General features: G+C 47.6%; 2 protein-coding genes across 2 annotated transcripts in view; one reads left to right on the forward strand and one right to left on the reverse strand.

The window, feature by feature from the left end:
• The window catches only part of LOC128381798 (scavenger receptor cysteine-rich type 1 protein M130-like), a 152,085-nt gene that overhangs the window by 67,094 nt on the left and 64,991 nt on the right, over positions 1–20,000 (forward strand). The window lies entirely within an intron of this gene.
• LOC128381583 (rho GTPase-activating protein SYDE1) overlaps positions 4,889–20,000 on the reverse strand; it is a 22,111-nt gene continuing 6,999 nt past the window's right edge. Inside the window, 13 exon segments of the mRNA XM_053341619.1 lie at positions 4,889–5,082; positions 7,868–8,176; positions 8,376–8,664; positions 8,849–9,015; positions 9,231–9,357; positions 10,600–10,737; positions 11,398–11,486; positions 11,818–11,937; positions 12,216–12,379; positions 15,475–15,670; positions 16,379–16,714; positions 16,832–17,342; positions 18,969–19,171. Coding sequence (XP_053197594.1) covers positions 4,889–5,082; positions 7,868–8,176; positions 8,376–8,664; positions 8,849–9,015; positions 9,231–9,357; positions 10,600–10,737; positions 11,398–11,486; positions 11,818–11,937; positions 12,216–12,379; positions 15,475–15,670; positions 16,379–16,714; positions 16,832–17,342; positions 18,969–19,171 — 2,843 coding nt within the window.

The following is a 20,000-nucleotide window of genomic DNA, read 5'->3' on the forward strand; positions in this document are numbered from 1 at the left end:
CCTCCTCTGTCTCTCCTCTGCTCCTCTGTCTGTCTCTGCTCTGCTCCTCTGTCAGTCTCTCCTTTGCTCCTCTGTCTCTCCTCTGCTCCTCCCCTGTCTCTCCTCTGTCTGTCTCTGCTCTGCTCCTCTGTCTGTCTCTCCTCTGCTCCTCTGCTCCTCCTCTGCTCCTCTGTCTGTCTCTCCTCTGCTCCTCCGTCTGTCTCTCCTCTCCTCCTCTGCTCCTCTGCCTGTCTCTCCTCTGTCTCTCCTCTGTCTCTCCTCTGTCTCTCCTCTGCTCCTCTTGTCTCTCCTCTGCTCCTCTGTCTGTCTCTCCTCTGTCTGTCTCTCCTCTGCTCCTCTGCTCCTCCATCTGTCTTTCCTCTGCTCCTCCTTCTGTCTCTCCTCTGCACCGCTATCTAACATATCATATCTTGAATCTTTCAGGAGGAGCAGCGGGTCCCATTGGAGGAGCAGCGGGTCCCATTGGAGGAGCAGCGGGTCCCATCCCTCCTCTCTCTACAGTATGTCAGGTATGTTCTGTTATTCTTTTTATTATATTCTGTAGTTTTTTATCACTGACACCAATATTTCCACAGTTTCATTAATGTTTAAATGAACTGTTAAGTCATATATAGAGGTCCAGGTCTACCGAAAGTGAACCTTAATAAACAACTGAACATAAAATAAATAAGAAGTGGACCAGGCCTTGAGCTTCTTCATCTGAATTCAGGCTGTTGTATTCGATTTGGCTTCATAAATAACATTTGAGTGTTCGATTCCACATACTTAGATACTACCAGTGCTCGCTCAGGCCAACCACATGAAGGCTAACAGATATGTGTCTGTCTCTCCTCTGCTCCTCCTCTGCTCCTCTGTCTCTCCTCTGCTCCTCTGTCTGTCTCTCCTCTGCTCCTCTGTCTGTCTCTCCTCTGCTCCTCTGCTCCTCCTCTGCTCCTCCTCTGTCTCTCCTCTGCTCCTCCTCTGCTCCTCTGTCTCTCCTCTGCTCCTCCTCTGTCTCTCCTCTGCTCCTCTGTCTGTCTCTCCTCTGCTCCTCTGTCTCTCCTCTCCTCTGTCTGTCTCTCCTCTGCTCCTCCTCTGCTCCTCCTCTGTCTCTCCTCTGTCTGTCTCTCCTCTGCTCCTCTGTCTGTCTCTCCTCTGCTCCTCCGTCTGTCTCTCCTCTGCTCCTCTGTCTGTCTCTCCTCTGCTCCTCTGTCTGTCTCTCCTCTGCTCCTCTGCTCCTCCTCTGTCTGTCTCTCCTCTGCTCCTCTGCTCCTCCTCTGTCTCTCCTCTGCTCCTCCTCTGTCTGTCTCTCCTCTACTCCTCTGCTCCTCCTCTGCTCCTCCGTCTGTCTCTCCTCTGCTCCTCCTCTGCTCCTCTGTCTCTCCTCTGCTCCTCCTCTGTCTCTCCTCTGCTCCTCTGCTCCTCCTCTGCTCCTCCGTCTGTCTCTCCTCTGTCTGTCTCTCCTATGCTCCTCTGTCTGTCTCTCCTCTGCTCCTCCTCTGTCTCTCCTCTGTCTCTCCTCTGCTCCTCTGCTCCTCTGTCTGTCTCTCCTCTGCTCCTCCTCTGTCTCTCCTCTGTCTCTCCTCTGCTCCTCTGCTCCTCTGTCTGTCTCTCCTCTGCTCCTCTGTCTGTCTCTCCTCTGCTCCTCCTCTGCTCCTCTGTCTCTCCTCTGTCTCTCCTCTGTCTGTCTCTCCTCTGTCTCTCCTCTGTCTGTCTCTCCTCTGTCTCTCCTCTGCTGAAATCTTTTGGCTTCATAAATAACATTTGAGTGTGTCTATTCCACATACTTAGATACCTCCAGTGTTTTTTGACCTGGCATTTAGAATATTTTATACAATTCAACCCAACAAGATGCCAAATTATTGTTAATTTGATGATTTTGTGGCACCAAAATGAGGCGAGTCAAGTTGTGCATGAAAACCTGAATTAAATTATGCTTAAACTGCCTTAAAACAAAAACCACAAATACATCCAAAATCTCATAAAGTAGTATCGGCTCAGGTTTTTGTTGTGTGGCAATAATAACAACCCAATCACTCTGTTAATATTAATAATACTACTACTATTAATAATAATAATGTGTTTTATTGTTGGTCAGGTTAATAAGACATACAGACAGGCTGGTGTGCTTCAACACTTTGGTTACATCATCTGCATAGAAACATGGTCATCAAAAACATAAGTGCTTATGAAATTGTGCAAAACAAAGTAATACTGCCAAATAAGAACAAGAACAAACAGGAAACAGGTTAAAATAAGAACATCATTGGTAACTTTGTGCTCAGTTTGGAGCCGTAGTGCTCTCGAGCATGGCATCGTATTCCTTCTGTGGCTTCACAAACTAATCACAGTTAAAAACTTTGTACCGTGAAAATACTGACGATCGACTGCATCTCACATCGCTCTGCTGCTCAACTAAAGGAGGAACCAACAGGGGACCAACAAAGACCAACAAAGACCAACAGGGGACCAATAAAGACCAACAGGGGACCAACAAAGACCAACAGAGACCAACACAGACCAACAGAGACCAACAAAGACCAACAAAAACTAACAAGAAACCAACAAAGACCAACAAAGACCAACAGAAACCAACAGAAACCAACAAAAACTAACAAGGAACCAACGGGGGACCAACAAAGACCAACAGAAACCAACAAAGACCAACAGAAACCAACAAAGACCAACAGAGACCAACAGAGACCAACAGGAGACCAACAAAGACCAACAGGGGACCAACAAAGACCAACAGAAACCAACAGGGGACCATTAGAAACCAACAGGGGACCAACAAAGACCAACAGGGGACCAACAAAGACCAACAGGGGACCATTAGAAACCAACATGGACCAACAGAGACCAACAAGGAACCAACAGGAGACCAACAAAGACCAACAAAACCCAACAAAGACCAACAGAGACCAACAAGGAACCAACAGGGGACCATTAGAAACCAATAGGGACCAACAGAAACCAACAAGGAACCAACAGGGGACCAACAAAGACCAACAGAAACTAACAAGGAACCAACAGGGGACCAACAAAGACCAACAAAGACCAACAGGGGACCAACAAAGACCAACAGAAACCAACAGGGAACCATTAGAAACCAACAGGGGACCAACAAAGACCAACAGGGGACCATTAGAAACCAACAGGGACCAACAGAGACCAACAAGGAACCAACAGGGGACCAACAAAGACCAACAAAACCCAACAAAGACCAACAGAAACCAACAGGGGACCAACAAAGACCAACAGAAACTAAGAGAAACCAACAAAAACTAACAAAGACCAACAGAAACTAACAGAAACCAACAGAATCCAACATAAACCAACAGCTGATACAGACCTACAGGAGCCAGCAGGGGGCGCTCTGCTGAGGTGATCATATAAATATGTAATAATGTCAGAGGATGACACCGGCGCCCTCCTGAGGAATATGGCTTAAAAACAACCAATAACACAATATAATCTAAACACGTCTACACTAGTGCCATCACTTCTGTAGGAGTTACCATAGCAACAGCACAGAGCCGGATTTGTCTTCTTTAAGTGCTTTGTATTAGCTTGAATATGCTTAAGAGCACGAGTGTCTTTGTTTTTCTGGAAAAAGTTTAAAAGCTTAAAAAACGGAGAACTGTGAAACATGATTCTGTGTTTAAGGACAGAATACTTAGCGCTACGCAGCCTGAGCCTACCCAGCACGAGACGCTAGCACTACCCAGCCCTGTGAGAATGAGACGCTAGCACTACCCAGCCCTGTGAGCATGAGACGCTAGCGCTACCCAGCCCTGTCAGCATGAGACGCTAGCACTACCCAGCCCTGTGACCATGAGACGCTAGCACTACCCAGCCCCGTGAGCAAGAGACGCTAGCGCTAACCAGCCCTGTCAGCATGAGACGCTAGCGCTACCCAGCCCTGTGAGCATGAGACGCTAGCACTACCTAGCCCTGTGAGCATGCGACGCTAGCGCTAACCAGCCCTGTCAGCATCAGACGCTAGCACTAACCAGCCCTGTGAGCATGAGACGCTAGCGCTAACCAGCCCTGTCAGCATCAGACGCTAGCACTAACCAGCCCTGTGAGCATGAGACGCTAGCGCTAACCCAGCCCTGTGAGCATGAGACGCTAGCACTAACCAGCCCTGTGAGCATGAGACGCTAGCGCTACCCAGCCCTGTTAGCATGAGACGCTAGTGCTACCCAGCCCTGTGAGCATGAGACGCTAGCGCTAACCAGGACATGAGACGCTAGCGCTAACCAGGACATGAGACGCTAGCAGTGCCTCAAGTGTTTTTGGACATTTCTGAAACGCTGCGGCGCATTTTGAAAGAATTCAAAACACAAAATCATTTTGTACCTTTTCATACCTGCATTTGAAAATATCATTAATGTTCCTCGTGAGGGGAACACTGAAGTACAGACACATTTTCTTACTGTGACTTTTTGCGACTCTGCGTCACCGTCACGTTCAACACACAGAGAATACGTATAAAAACATTTCAGCCAGAAACAGATTCTGATTGGATGAAGCAGCAGAGCGACACATTCTGCAGTTTGTTCACATCAACTAAAAGTTTCACCCGGTGAAGATATGGCTTCAACGATCCTACCCTGATACCCAGAACAAGTTCACATCAGAGACTCCAGAGGAACACCTGCTTCCTCCTCTTCCTCCTCTTCCTCCTCTTCCTCCTCCTCTTCCTCCTCCTCTTCCTCCTCTGAAGCTGCATCAGCTCCTTCATATCAACTCTGAAGCTACGTCTACCTTTGGATCAGAGAAATAAATTAATCTAGTTTTGTTTTTATTTTTGGCACAGGCTGTAATTCCTCTTCCTCCTCCTCTTCCTCCTCTTCCTCTTCCTCCTCTTCCTCCTCTTCCTCCTCTTCCTCCTCCTCCTCCTCCTCTACAGACAGATGTTGATCTGTTTGGCCAGCTCTCGGTCCAGGTCGTGGATTAGAGTGTCGAAGTCCTTCAGGCTGAGTCGACAGTTAAACGGAGCGTCAAAATCCATAAAGTCGTCCACGTAGAGCCCTCCTCCTCCTCCTCCTCCTGACAGCCACGCCTCCTTCTTCTCCTCCTCCTCTTCATCCCCGCTGCCTGGATCAACAACAGAAGTGGAAACATGTGAAAGGGATAAAAACCTTGGTTATAACATATGAGGTAAAGTTAACTGTTTCCTCTAAATGTTCATCATGAGACAAATTAATATGAATATCCTTCCTTCCTTCCTTCCTTCCTTCCTTCCTTCCTCTTTCCCTTTCTCCCTCCCTTCCTTTCTTCCTTCTTTCCTTCCTTCCTTCCTTCGTTTCCTTCCTCCCTACCTTCTTTCTTCCCTTCCTCTTTCCCTTTCTCCCTCCCTCGTTCCTTATTTTCTCCTTCCTTCCTTCCTTTCCTTCCTTCCATCTGTCCTTCCTCCCTCCCTCCTTCTCTCCTCCCTTCCTTCTTTCCTTCCTCCATCCCCCTTTCTTCTTCCTTCCTTCCTTCTTTCTTCCCTTCCTCCCTCCCTCCTTCACTCTTTCTTTCCTCCCCCCTACCTTCCTTCCTTCCTTCCTTCTTTCCTTTCCTTCCTCCCTCCTTCCTTCCCTTCCTTCCTTCCATCCTTCTTTCCTCCAATCCTTCCTTGCTTCCTTCCTTCCTTCCTCCCTTTGAACATAACATCCGCCACTTTATCAGCTTCTAGTACAGGGGGGTCAAACATGCGGCCCGTGGGCCAGAACCGGCCCGCCGAGGTATCCAATCCGGCCCACTTTCCTTCCTGTCTGTTTTCCTTCCTTCCATCTGTCCTTCCTTCCTTCCTTCCTTCCTTCTGTCCTCCTTCCCTTTCTTTCTTTTTCCTTCCTTCCTTGCTTCCTTCCTCTCTTCCATCTGTCCTTCCTTCCTTCCTTCTGTCCTTCCTCCCGTTCTTTTTCTTTTTTCCTCCCTTCGTTCCTTCCATCTGTCCTTCCTTCCTTCCTTCCTCCCTTCCATCTGTCCTTCCTTCCTTCTGTCCTTCCTTCCATCTGTCCTTCCTTCCTTTCTTCCATCTGTCCTCCTTCCCTTTCTTTCTTTCATTCTTTTTTCCGTCCTTCCTGCCTTCCTTCCTCCCTTCCATCTGTCCTTCCTTCCTTCCTTCTGTCCTTCCTGTCTTGTTTTCTTCCTTCCTTCCTTTCTTCCTTCCTTCCATCTTTCCTTCCATCTTTTTAATGATCCGACCCACATGAGATCAAATTGGGGTGTATGTGGCCGTTGAATGAAGATGAGTTTGACTCCCCTGCTCTGTTCTAGTAGTTGTTTCTAATATGTTGATAGATTGCTTCCTGCTGATTTTCAGCTCATGTCCACCTGCAGCTTTTACTGTTCTGGTTCACTCTCAGAGAGAAAAGCCACTGTTCACTACCTGCTGTGGACTAGCTGGTGAACATAGTGGAGCTACAGACTGTATAATAATGGGCAGAGGCGGACAGAGTACACAGCTTCCTTACTTGAGTAAAAGTACAGATACCCCTTGCTAAATATTACTCAAGTACAAGTAAAAGTACTGAAGTACATGTTTTTAAAAGTACAAGAGTACATGTTCTAAATATTGCATTACTACTGCCACAGTACTTACATTTATGTATAGAAATGTCCTAGATGGAGTTATGAAAAATGTTAATGTTAATACCTTGGAGAAGAGAGAAGGAAGGAAAGGAGGGAGGAAGGAAGGATGGAAGGAAGGAAAATCAAGTCATTTTCATCCCGTCTTCTCTCCTTACTTTCCTCCATGGTTTCCTTCCTTCCTTCCTTCCACCCTTCCTTCTCTCCGGGTACTCACGGTTATGGATAGAAATGTAGTGGAGTAAAGAGTACAATATTTGCCTCTCAAATGTACTTGAGTAAAGTCATGAGTACTCCCCAAAAATGATACTCGAGTAAAGTACAGATCCCTCAAAATTGTACTTAAGTACTGTACTCAAGTAAATGTACTCCGTTACTGTCCGGCTCTGATAGTGGACGTAGCCACCATGAAGTCACCCGTTGGTTTATAGACTCCTGTTTTGCGGCCTCTGCTTTAGCATTTTGAGCGTTGCTATCTTGGTTTTTTTGGAGCCAGAAGTGAAGAGAAGTGACTTTATTAGGACGAGAAGCTCCTCATAGTCAGACTAGACAGATATGTAGTCTGACTATGACCACCAGATCCTCACCCTGAAGCACACTCTGTTTTACTCTCATGTTTTATTGAAGAAGACTTGAAACTACTGGTTTTGAGCGTTGCTATCTTGGTTTTTTTGGAGCCAGAAGTGATTGAAGTGACTTTATTAGGACGAGAAGCTTCTCATGGTCAGACTACAACAGATCCTCACCCTGAAGCATGCTCTGCTTTCCTCTCATGTTTTATTGAAGAAGACTTGAAACTAGTGATTGAGACCATAAACTCATTAGGAAAGGGTTGACTCAGGGTTAGGGTCGTTTCGTGATAGACTTCTATACACTTCTAGCTTCATTGTTGATTTTCATTGTGCTTCCTCCTCTATCCTTCCTTTCTCTCCTATCCTTCCTTTCTCCCCTTCCGCTATCCTTCCTCTCTCTCTCCTCTATCCTTCCTCTCTCTCCTCTCAACCCCACCGGTCGAGGCAGATGTTCTCCCACTCTGAGTCTGGTTCTGAGGGTTCTTCCTGTTAAAAGATGTTCTCCCACTCTGAGTCTGGTTCTGAGGGTTCTTCCTGTTAAAAGATGTTCTCCCACTCTGAGTCTGGTTCTGAGGGTTAGGGCTCTATGTGTAAAGTGCCTTGAGATAACTCTGTTGTGATTTGGCGCTTTATAAATAAAGATTGATTGATTGATTGATTGACAGTCAGTGGAGTCGCCCCCTGCTGGCCGTTAGAGAGAACGCAGGTTTTAAGTCACCATCATACTCGCTTACCTCCATCGCTCTCACTTCCTGCCACCTCGTCGTAATCCGCCTCCTGTCCAGACAGAAGGTCTCGTCCACAGATGCTCCAGTCTCCGGCGTACCGGTTAATCGGCGGTGGACTCTCCAGCCGGGCTAGACCGCCTCGCCCGCGACGTGACACCACCACCTCCTCGGGGTTCTGGGGCAGAGCCAATCGCAGGACAGGACGCCGTTGCTGCTGCTGCTGCTGCTGTTGGCCCAGGGGCTTATGGGTAAGGGTGGGGGAGGGTGGTGGGGAGACGTCAATACGGAGGTCTGCTGTGACTCGCTGGGTCGGCACTGAGGAAGGAAGTCAGAATAAGATGTGACACCTGTTAACCCTCGTGTGGAGGAGGGAGGGAGGAAGAAGGAAGGAGAGGAGGGAGGAAGGAAGGAAGGAGGGAGGGACGGAGGAAGGAAGTCAGAATAAGATGTGACACCTGTTTAAAGGTAAAGCAGTTTCCGTGACAACAGTAGATGGCAGTTGGGGGCGTCTCACCTGGCCACAGCTGCAGCAGGTAGTGCAACGCCTCGATGTGACGTTTGAAATCCACTGCACTCGCGATCTCTTCACCGTGACCGAAACCCTTCCCTCCTCCTCTTCCTGCCCTTCCTCCCCCTCCTCCCCCTCCTCCTCCTCCTCCTCCTCCTCCTCCCCTCCAGGCCTCCTGGGTTGGGGTGAGGAGGACCGGGCCGAAGCAGACAGCGAGGTTCTGGTGCGTCATCCTGTTGGACGAGCTGAGGGAGGCGACCGTGCTGAGGTGGTCGAGCAGGAGAGACAGAGTGGCCTGGAGGGGGGGGGGGAGATAGAGGGGGGAGGGGGGGGGGGAGAAAGGGAAGGTTAAGATTAAATAATCTTGATCAGCTGATCTTACTAACTTTCAGGTGTCTGATAAAATTATAAAATGAAATGATTGTACTATCAGTGACGTTAGAAAGGACCCAGTACTGTAGTGGTGCAGTCAGTATTACCCTCTCTGGTGGTGGCAGGCAGGACAGCAGCTCCACGGTGCTCTGAGCCAGCTGAGGATCGGGGGTTGCAGGTGGGGGTCGTAGCGTCATGGCCTCCCTGACCACCTGGTACAGGGTCCTGGTGATGAGCGGAGACGGCAGCTCTCGCAGGTAGTCCTTCAGTATACCTGAAAAACACACAGCACAGTTCTAGCCACCAAACGAGTCATGATTAAATCACTGAGGTTGATTCTGACACATTAAGGTCCAAGTTATTAGGATCCACCATCAAACCATAATGACTCAGACTGGAGTGTTCAAGTCATTCAGGTCAGGTCTTCAGGTGTTCAGGTGTTCAGGTGTTCAGGTCTGAGTGGGTCGGCCATGTTGGTGTGATACTGACCTGTAATGACGTTGATGTCGGGGTACAGGTCCTCACTGAGGCAGACAGCCGAACTGTTCCTCTCAAACCAATCCCTGAGCTCCTTCTTCACTGCAGCAGAACCACAAAGTCTGTACAGACCCACCACCTGACGGAAGGACAGACAGGTTAGAGAGACGGACGGACAGACGGACAGGTTAGACAGACGGACGGACGGACGGACAGACGGACAGACAGACAGACAGGTTAGAGAGACAGACGGACAGACGGACAGACAGACAGGAGGAAACATGAATAGACAGGTGGGGTGAGACGTTGTGAGCAGTAAATCTGTGTGGTGCTTCAGAGGGAGCTGATCCTGATCCTGAGGCTCTGGATTCACAAGTGGATCTCTGTTCCATCTCCTCTGCTGTGGTCCTGGTCTCCTCTGCTGTGGTCCTGGTCTCCTCTGCTGTGGTCCTGGTCTCCTCTGCTGTGGTCCTGGTCTCTGGGTAGTGACTAACAGACTGAGATGGAGGATCAAAGCAGTTTCCTCTGCAGGGAGAGGAGCTCAGAGATCCAGGACAACGAGGACTGCTCCTTCATGCTGAGCAGAGTCAGCTGAGGTGTCCACTATGTCCATCCATGGGTTACATATCAGGGTTACTGGCTAGGGTTAGTGGGAACACTTGAGGATCCACCAAGAGGAGATTCAGGATCTCAACATTAATAAATCATTTGGCAAATCACAGATAAATTCACATCAGTTTGTATTCTCAACCGGTTGCTACATCCAACGGATAGTGTTCACAGGAAACGCAGGATTAGACTTCACAGTGTTACCCAGCACAGCTCATTCTTACCTGCTTGGTGTTTGGATTGGTGCTCATTTCAAACACAGCCTCTTGTTTCTGCTCAATCATATAACCAGGTAGGGACAATATAACAGCATAACCTGCATGTCTGTCGGACTGGTCGGACTGCATTTGTCTGTACAGTGTGTGTCTCCGTGTGTGTTTGGGGGGGGCGCGTTTGTTTGGTCATCAGCCAAATGAGACTGTGACTCTGAACATAATGCAAATCATTCACTCATTAATGGTCGGGTCAAGTCTATCCTTGCAAAATATGGGAAGACAATCTAAATGACTTATAGAACTGCACTCCAAAGATAATGTGAATAAAGTTGCTTAAAAGTTGTAGGGACAATTTGGGCCTCCTGAAAAGTTGGTAGGGTCATGTCCCTACCGTCCCTATGCAAACCTACGCCCATGATAACCAGCCTGAAGATGGCTTTTAATGAATCCTGTTACTACTATCAGGACTCCAGGACAGGAATACTACCTCTGCACCACCCAAACACCTCCACCCTTTAATACAACTAGGTTCTCTGACATGCTGATGACGGGTTTACCTTCAGGCCTCGTCGTTCTATCTCTGCCACACTCTTCTGGATCAGCAGAGGGATCGGAGATGTAGATCCTTCTTTCTCCACCAGGTGGTGCAGCTCAACCCCAAACACATTAGCTGGTGCTGATGTGTCATGGCTGGGCTGAAGAGAGAGAGTTTAATACAGTTTAATAATCTCCTCAGTAACTTTATAGCAGGGGGGTCAAACATGCGGCCCGTGGGCCAGAACCGGCCCGCCGAGGGGTGCAATCCGGCCCACTTTCCTTCCTGTGTTCTTTTCCTTTCTTCCATCTGTCCTTCCTACCTTCCTATATTCCTTTCTTCGTTCCTTCCTTCCTTCCAACTGTCCTTCCTACCTTCCTTTCATCCTTTCTTTGTTCCTTCCTTCCTTCCTTCCTTCCTTCCTTCCCTCCTTCTTTCCATCTGTCCTTCCTCCCTTTCTTCCTTCCATCTGGAGGAAGAAGGAAGGAAGGGAGGGAGGAAGGAGGGAAGGAAGGAAGGGAGTAAAGGAAAGAAGGAAGGAAGGGAGAAAAGGAAAGAAGGAAGGAAGGGAGTAAAGGAAAGAAGGAAGGAAGGATCCGACTAAAGGAAGAAAGGGGGATGGAGGAAGGGAGGAAAGGAGGAAAGGAAATAAGGAAGGACGGAGGAAAGAAGTAAGGAAGGTAGGAAGGAGGGAGGAAAGAAGAAAGGGGGTTGGAGGAAGGAAAGAAGGAAGGGAGGAAAGAGAGAAGAAGGAAAGAAAGAGAGAAGGAGAGAGGAAGGAAGGAAGGTTAAGGTAGTATTTTAAGGTAGTATTTTGTACCTGTGTGTCCCATTTTTCCTGCAGCAACAGTTTGACATAAAGGAGACCTCTGGGCTCCAACTTCACACAGAGCTGCTGGCTGCGACTCCCTGAGAGACACAGACAGGAAGTACAGTCATTTAATGAGACACAGACAGGAAGTACAGTCACAGACAGGAAGTACAGTCATTTATATGAGACACAGACAGGAAGTACTGTCATTTATATGAGACACAGACAGGAAGTACAGTCATTTATATGAGACACAGACAGGAAGTACAGTCATTTATATGAGACACAGACAGGAAGTACAGTCATTTATATGAGACACAGGCAGGAAGTACAGTCATTTATATTTCTGCATACTCAAACTATTATCTCTGCCTTTAAACAGCAGATTTAGACGATTTAGTGGAATCACAATATTTTAGTGGCATGAACCTTTAAATAGAGGAGGGATGGAGACTCCGCCCAGACAGCAGACTCTGTTTCTGGTTGGACGGCCTGAAGTCTGACCCGGGTCGGTCTCAGGCTTAGCCCCGCCCACTGCCTGCGGATTGGCTGCAGAGAAAGAAAAAAGTAGAAATACTGAGATTGACATCACAGAGGATTTTAAGACAGTGTCAGTAGTTGAAGTTGTGGTTTGAAGCATTTCATCCTTTTGAATCTCTTTCTATATCATCGGTGGATCCAATCCTGGCCCTCCTTGATATTTTAGGATTCAGCTGAAGTATCAGTAGTAGTAGTAGTATTCGTAGTATTCGTAGTAGTAGTACTATCAGTAGTAGTAGTATCAGTAGTAGTACTATCAGTAGTATTCGTAGTACTATCAGTAGTACCTGGTGTGAGCACGATGATGCGTAGCTGCCGCGCTCGCTCCAGCTCCAGGTGGAAGGCGTGGTTTAACGGGAGGGAGGGGCCTCGCAGGGTCAGCAGGGCGGTCCTCGCTCTGGTCACGCCGTCGATCTGGATGGCCAGGAAGACTTCCTTACTGCCCTCCGACCTGGGGGGGGGGGGGGGGCAAGAGACGGGGGGGGGGGGGGGGGGGGGGGAGACACGGGAGACACGGGAGACTTTTCAACATCCAACTAAAACCACACCATCCTTGAACCTTTACACCTACAGCAGAGGAGTCAAACTCATCTTCATTCAAGGGCCACATACACACATTTCATCTCATATGGGCCGGATCATTCAAAAGATGGAAGGAAGGAAGGAAGGAGATAAGAAAGGAAGGAATGGAAGGAAGCAAGGAAGGAAGGAAGAAAGGGAGGAAGGACAGGAAGAAGAAAGGGAGGAAGGACAGATGGAAGTAAGGCAGGAAGGACAGATGGGAGGAAGAAAGGGAGGAAGGACAGATGGAAGGAAGAAAGGGAGGAAGGACAGATGGAAGGAAGGCAGGAAGGACAGAAGGAAGGAAGGACAGAAGGAAAGACAGATGGAAGGAAGGACAGAAGGAAGAAGGGGAGGAAGGAGAGAAGGAAGAAAAAATGTCGTATTCAACACAGTTTCTAACCAAATTCTAAGTTTCCAGCAGCAAAGTCAGTATAGAAGCTAGAAATCAGACCTGCCTGCTGCTGTATCGGCCTGTAGCTGCGTTTATAAGACTCTGACTAGTTTTAAGACGTGTGGCAGACGAAGCTAAACATTTAGGCTGCTGCAGAAAAGCTTTAAAACAGAATCTGTCTCATAGCTTCGTGTTTATAAGTATTTACTGCCGTCGTGTCAACAAGCCAGACGTGGTTGAGCCAACGCCGGCAGAGCAGATGTTACTTCTCTACGTGTGTCTTCATGTTGAATGTCGATCAAATATTTATTGTTGTTTTAGTTGTTTTAGTTGTTTTAGTTGTTTTAGTTGTTTTAGTTGTTTTAGTTGTTTTAGTTTTCATCAGCTTGGTCTAGACTTGTAGTCAAGACCGCCTAAACCCGAGACCAAGACACTACCAAGACCAGAGGGTATCAAGTCCAAGACTAAGACGAGACCAAGACGAGACCAAGACGAGACCAAGACCATGACAGACTGAGTCAAGACCAAGACAAAGTCGAGACGAGACCAAAAAAAACAGCTAGTGAGGTAGTGTGTGTGTTCCACCATAACTTGCATCAATTGAATAAGAGCAGCATACTGGGGTAAGAGGTTCAGTCCCAGTTTAAATTCAATTTAAGAAGATATTATTTCAACTACAGACAGAACAATGCAGAGACAGAGCATGTCATGAATGTGTGTGACTGTGAATTCTATGGAGTTAGATTTGTTTCATAATGTTGTGTGTGTCACCAGTAGGCGATCACTTGCTATCCGAAAATAGCTGAGTGATACGAGTGGATTTTCGTTCGGACCGGCGGAAAGTTTGTTTCAAAACTCTCTGTGTGTAAAAAGCAAATCCACAAGCGTAGAACTGAGATCCACAAATGTTTTTTGGATTCACAAATAAAAACTGAGTTCACAAAATTAATTTAATGCATTTTTTATATTTGTGGAATTTGTTTGTGTATTTGCAGATCCGTTTTATATTTGCAAAATATTTTTGTGAGTATACAAATCTTTTTTTTGTATTTGTGGAAGGTGTTTATATTTACAGATTACACATTTACACACAGATTGTCGATCTGCACACACACAACATTATGAAACAAATCTAACTCCATAGAACTCACTCACTGTAAATAATAAATGACCACTATGTCGACCTGAGACCGCAAGAACAAGACAATGAGACTGTGACAAGACCGAGACCAAGAAAAAGTGGTCTCGAGACATCCAACTCTAGCTTGAGTGAAATGTTATCTTCACTTCGCCGGGTTCACTGGGTCCATCTCTCCTCAGAAGCTACAGCGAGACCAGAAAGAGTAAAGATAAAGGAGCTTATCTAAAAATACCCCGGGTTCAAAAAATGTAAAAAACGGTTCCAATTCAGAAACAGGTTTTGGGGGACGCTGCCACTTTATTTATATAGCGCCAAATCACAACAGTTATCTCAAGGCTCTTTACACATAGAGCAGGTCTAAACCCAACTCGTCAGGTTTTAACTTTAAAGAGACCCAACATTGCCCAGAGGCGGTCCTGGCTAGTTTTGGGCCCGGGGCGGACCGACCATTTGTGTTTTGCATTTTATTTTATTTTTTATTTTTTATTTTTTATTTATTGATTTATTTATTTATTGCATTTTCACATAACCCAATAACTTACATGTAGCTATAACGGGTCGGTATTAATTTTATAAATGTATTATTATTATTTATCTGGAAGCAGCAGTTTGTGTTGTGTGGCCTGAGATCATAATCATCACAGGTCAGTCTACCCCCCCCCCGCCCCCTCCTCTGGGATCATAATCATCACAGGTCAGTCTACCCCCCACCCCCCCCCCCTCTGGGATCATAATCATCACAGGTCAGTCTACCCCCCCCCCCCCCCGGGATCATAATCATCACAGGTCAGTCTACCCCCCCCCCCCCCCCCCCCCCTCCCCTGGGATCATAATCATCACAGGTCAGTCTATTCAAACTCATTTTCATTCAAGGGCCACATGCAGACCAATTTGATCTGATGTGGGCCGGATTATTAAAAAGATGGAAGGAAGGAAGGAAATAAAAAGGGAAGGAAGGAAAGACACTCAAAAGGAAAGATGGAAGAAAGGTAGGAAGGAAGGAAGGAAGGAAGGAAGGACGGAAGGAAGGACGGAACAAACAAACCAAGAAAGGAAAACGGGAAGGTAGGAAGGACAGAAGGAAAGAAGGAAGGACAGATGGAAGAAATGGAGGGAGGAAGGAAGAAAGGAAGAACAGAAGGATAAAAGGAAGTAGGAAGGACAGAAGGAAGGAAGGAAAAGAACACAGCAAGGAAAGTGGGCCGGATCGCATCCCTCGGCGGGCCGGTTCTGGCCCACGGGCCGCATGTTTGACCCCCCTGCCCTAAAGGTACGGAGTCCAGCTGTGGGTCCTGTGATGTTAGCGATGTTAGCGGTGTTAGCGGTGTTAGCGATGTTAGCGGTGTTAGCGATGTTAGCGGGGTTAGCGGTGTTAGCGGTGTTAGCGATGTTAGTGATGTTAGAGATGTTAGCGGTGTTAGCGGTGTCAGCGGTGTCCGTGTGTCTGTACCTGCTGGTCTTCATCTCCTCCAGACCCAGCAGATGGACGGTCAGTAATCCCGTCACGCGTTGGCTTCCTCGCGGCGGGTCAGAGCCGACGTACAGCTGGAACGAACTGATGTCACATGCCGTTTCCTGGGAGGTCGCAGGAGGAGGAGCCTGTTGCCGTGGCAGCAGTTCAGGTGAGTCTCCATCACTGAGATAACCTGAAAGGAAAGCATAAAACATTTTGGTGGTTTAACTCTGAGTGTTATGAATTCTTCAAATCAAAGGACATTTATGTATTCATGCTTTTATTTATCAAAAGGCCACCAGGGGGCGACCGTCTCTATACAAGTCAATGGAGAAGTAACTTAGAGCTGCATTCTATCAAAAGGCCACCAGGGGGCGACCGTCTCTATACAAGTCAATGGAGAAGTAACTTAGAGCTGCATTCTATCAAAAGGCCACCAGGGGGCGACCGTCTCTATACAAGTCAATGGAGAAGTAACTTAGAGCTGCATTCTATCAAAAGGCCACCAGGGGGCGACCGTCTCTATACAAGTCAATGGAGAATTCACCAACTTCTCACTTGATTTCTAACCTCAGTAAACATTTTCAAAATGTGTTTATGGTCTCAATCGCTAGTTTAAAGCCTTCTTCAATGCAGTATGATGTTCATTTGGGACATTTTGGCCTCCCTGATTTTATATGTGACGCTAAAGCAGGGTATGCATTAGGGGGCGGGGCTACGTCCTGATTGACAGGTTGATTGACCAATGTCCTCGAGAAAGTGAGGGACGGTGACAATTGATGTTATTAATGAAATAAAATAAAATGTAAAGATAGAATAATGTACCCAAAGCTCTGCACAGACATTTTGAGGCAAAGGTGCTCAAGTAAAAAAAAAAAAGCAAACCCATTTTACTCGTTACCTCCTTTACTGGCGGAGCGTCCTCTGGAGGATCGTCGCAGTGGTCGGGCCGGAGGGGTGGAGCTATCGAGGTGATATCTGCTGATCACGTTCTGGTTGGACAGCGCAGACGTTGTATTCTTACTGGTCGACTCATCCCCGCCCCCTCTGGCGTCGTTTCCCTGGCGACTGGCGCGAGACGAAGAGCGAAGGCTGAGTTTGCGTCGCAGCTCGGGAAGTTTCTTCATCTTTAGGGAGAGCTTCCTCACTGTACCTGGAGACCTCAGCCTGTCCATCACGCTGCCGGACACGCCCCCTTTCTTCTGGGAGGCGGGGCTGGAATCCGAGGGGGCGGGGTCTGAGAGAGAGAAACATATTTAGCATCCTGAAATGTATTTTTAGCAAATTAGTGACCATTAGCAGAGCAGCATGAGCACATTATAAGTAGTCAGAAGGTGCGACCAGGTCATCCTACCTGTGCTTTCTGCCGTGATGTCATCAATATGGTGACTGACGCTGGGATTGGTGCTCTCCAGTGGACCGACATTACTTCGACCGTCTGCTGGTTCAACCCGCACCCCTGCCCTCTCTGCTCGGGTAGATGATCCTCCCTCCTCCTGGTCGTCCCTCCTCCTCCACACCTCCTCTCTGCGTGGCCCCGCTGCGTCCTCCTCCTCAGGGATCGGGTTGTACCAGATGTTGCTGCTGCTCTCCTCCTGCAGCCCACAGGCCTCGTCTGAAGCCTGAGACTTTCCTGATGACAGTACCCAGGCTCGGCTGCTGCGGTCCAGACTCTGCAGGTAGGAATGCTGACCGGAGAACTTGGTGCTGGTGGAGGTGGTCGGTGCCTCAATGGAGACCCCTGCTGGCTGGGGGGCGTCCTGCTGTACTGAAGAACTGACAGGAACACTGGAGGTATGACTGATGCCTGTCCTGTCGCCCCGCTGCTCCGTCTGGGAACAGAACGAGAAGCAGGTGTTAGATCACTAAAAGAAGGGATCAAACTACCAGCAGCAGAACAAGAAGAAGGGATCAAACTACCAGCAGCAGAACAAGAAGAAGAGATCAAACTACCAGGAGCAGAACAAGAAGAAGGGATCAAACTACCAGGAGCAGAACAAGAAGAGATCAAAGTACCAGGAGCAGAACAAGAAGAAGAGATCAAAGTACCAGGAGCAGAACAAGAAGAAGAGATCAAACTACCAGGAGCAGAACAAGAAGAAGGGATCAAACTACCAGGATCAGAACAAGAAGAGATCAAACTACCAGGAGCAGAACAAGAAGAAGAGATCAAACTACCAGGAGCAGAACAAGAAGGGATCAAACTACCAGGAGCAGAACAAGAAGAAGGGATCAAACTACCAGGAGCAGAACAAGAAGAAGGGATCAAACTACCAGGAGCAGAACAAGAAGAGCTCAAACTACCAGGAGCAGAACAAGAAGAAGAGATCAAACTACCAGGAGCAGAACAAGAAGAAGAGATCAAACTACGAGGAGCAGAACAAGAAGAAGGGATCAAACTACCAGGAGCAGAACAAGAAGAAGAGCTCAAACTACCAGGAGCAGAACAAGAAGAGATCAAAGTACCAGGAGCAAAACAAGAAGAAGGGATCAAACTACCAGGAGCAGAACAAGAAGAAGAGATCAAAGTACCAGGAGCAGAGCAAGAAGAAGGGATCAAACTACCAGGAGCAGAACAAGAAGAAGAGCTCAAACTACCAGGAGCAGAACAAGAAGAAGGGATCAAACTACCAGGAGCAGAACAAGAAGAGATCAAACTACCAGGAGCAGAACAAGAAGAAGGGATCAAACTACCAGGAGCAGAACAAGAAGAGATCAAACTACCAGGAGCAGAACAAGAAGAAGGGATCAAACTTCCAGGAGCAGAACAAGAAGAAGGGACCAAACTACCAGGAGCAGAACAAGAAGAAGGGATCAAACTACCAGGAGCAAAACAAGAAGAAGGGATCAAACTACCAGGAGCAGAACAAGAAGAAATCAAAGTACCAGGAGCAGAACAAGAAGAAGGGATCAAACTACCAGGAGCGGAACAAGAAGAAGAGATCAGACTACCAGGAGCAGAACAAGAAGAAGAGATCAAACTACCAGGAGCAGAACAAGAAGAAGGGATCAAACTACCAGGAGCAGAACAAGAAGAAGGGATCAAACTACCAGGAGCAAAACAAGAAGAAGAGATCAGACTACCAGGAGCAGAACAAGAAGAAGAGATCAAACTACCAGGAGCAGAACAAGAAGAAGGGATCAAACTACCAGGAGCAGAACAAGAAGAAGAGATCAAACTACCAGGAGCAGAACAAGAAGAAGAGCTCAAACTACCAGGAGCAGAACAAGAAGAAGAGATCAGACTACCAGGAGCAGAACAAGAAGAAGAGATCAAACTACCAGGAGCAGAACAAGAAGAAGGGATCAAACTACCAGGAGCAGAACAAGAAGAAGAGCTCAAACTACCAGAAGCTCTTTTAAATGAGCACAAAGGGAATTAAACTACCGCTCCTATCATCCTGTACCTTATCCTGTGTCGGCCTCCAGGCCTGCCCCGGTGCATCCTGGGGTTTTCCTGGCGCCCGGTCCCAGTCGGGGTTCCTGGGGGCGGGGCCTGAGGGCAGGGTGCTGGTCGGGGGGCCTGAACCCTGTCGAGCCCACTGCTGCTTCTTGGCTACTGTGATGTGGTTGCGGGGGGGCGAGGGGGGCTCAGGGTCCGCGGCTGCCGTCGTCCTCGTTGCCGACGGTGATGATGACGATGATGGTGATGATGAAGAGGTCTGCGGGGCCGGGTCAGGCTTGACTGGAACATCTGGAGGAAACACACACAGAGCTGTTAGTGTCATTCTGCACATGGTGTCAGCATGTTCGCAGCAGTTCAGCCTCTGTCTGAAACAGGCCGTTTTAGCTCCTGTCTCTTTAAGCCCCCCTTAAACACCTTAGCAACCACCCTAGCAACCACCCTAGCAACCACCTTAGCAACCACCCTAGCAACCAGGACTACAGAACAGATGGCTGTTTGTGTAAGGTTGAACTCTGAGTTTTGACTTTCAGGCAGAATTTCTACAAATGTTCACCTCGAGTTTCTGAACTTTGAACCACGTTTAACTTCTGACATCAGGATATATAAATAACAGAAAACCACAAAAGGAAGAAAATGTCCTCTTAAATATATAAACGCAGCCACATTTATATTTAACACCTACATAATGACTCCTGTCAGACTGCACCAAGGACTCTGAGTGGATTTATCTTTATGCAGATTCCTCTGACATCGTTTCCAGTCATCTCATTTCTTTAGTGTCATTGTTTAATTTATTTTTAGTCATGATTTTTTATTTTCAGTGCCAGTGCAGTATTTCATTGATTCCCCAGATTAGTGACTGTACAGCATCTACCAGGCTACCGTCCCTAACCCTAACCCATCAGGGCCAGAACTACAGGAGAGAGAGAGTGAGCTCCGTCTGTTTGTTGGTTTGTCTAAAAGAAGGTTTGTTTCAGAAGGTGGTAGATCTCTCTCTCTCTCTGTGTGTGTGTGTGTGTGTGTGTGTGTGTGTGTGTCTATATGTGTGTGTGTGTAAATAAACCTCAACCAAGTCTGCTGGTGATTATTGATCGTCTATAATCAGCAGCTGTGTGAC

This window comes from Scomber japonicus, chromosome 20 (genome assembly GCF_027409825.1).
Source record: "Scomber japonicus isolate fScoJap1 chromosome 20, fScoJap1.pri, whole genome shotgun sequence".
NCBI lineage: Eukaryota > Metazoa > Chordata > Actinopteri > Scombriformes > Scombridae > Scomber > Scomber japonicus.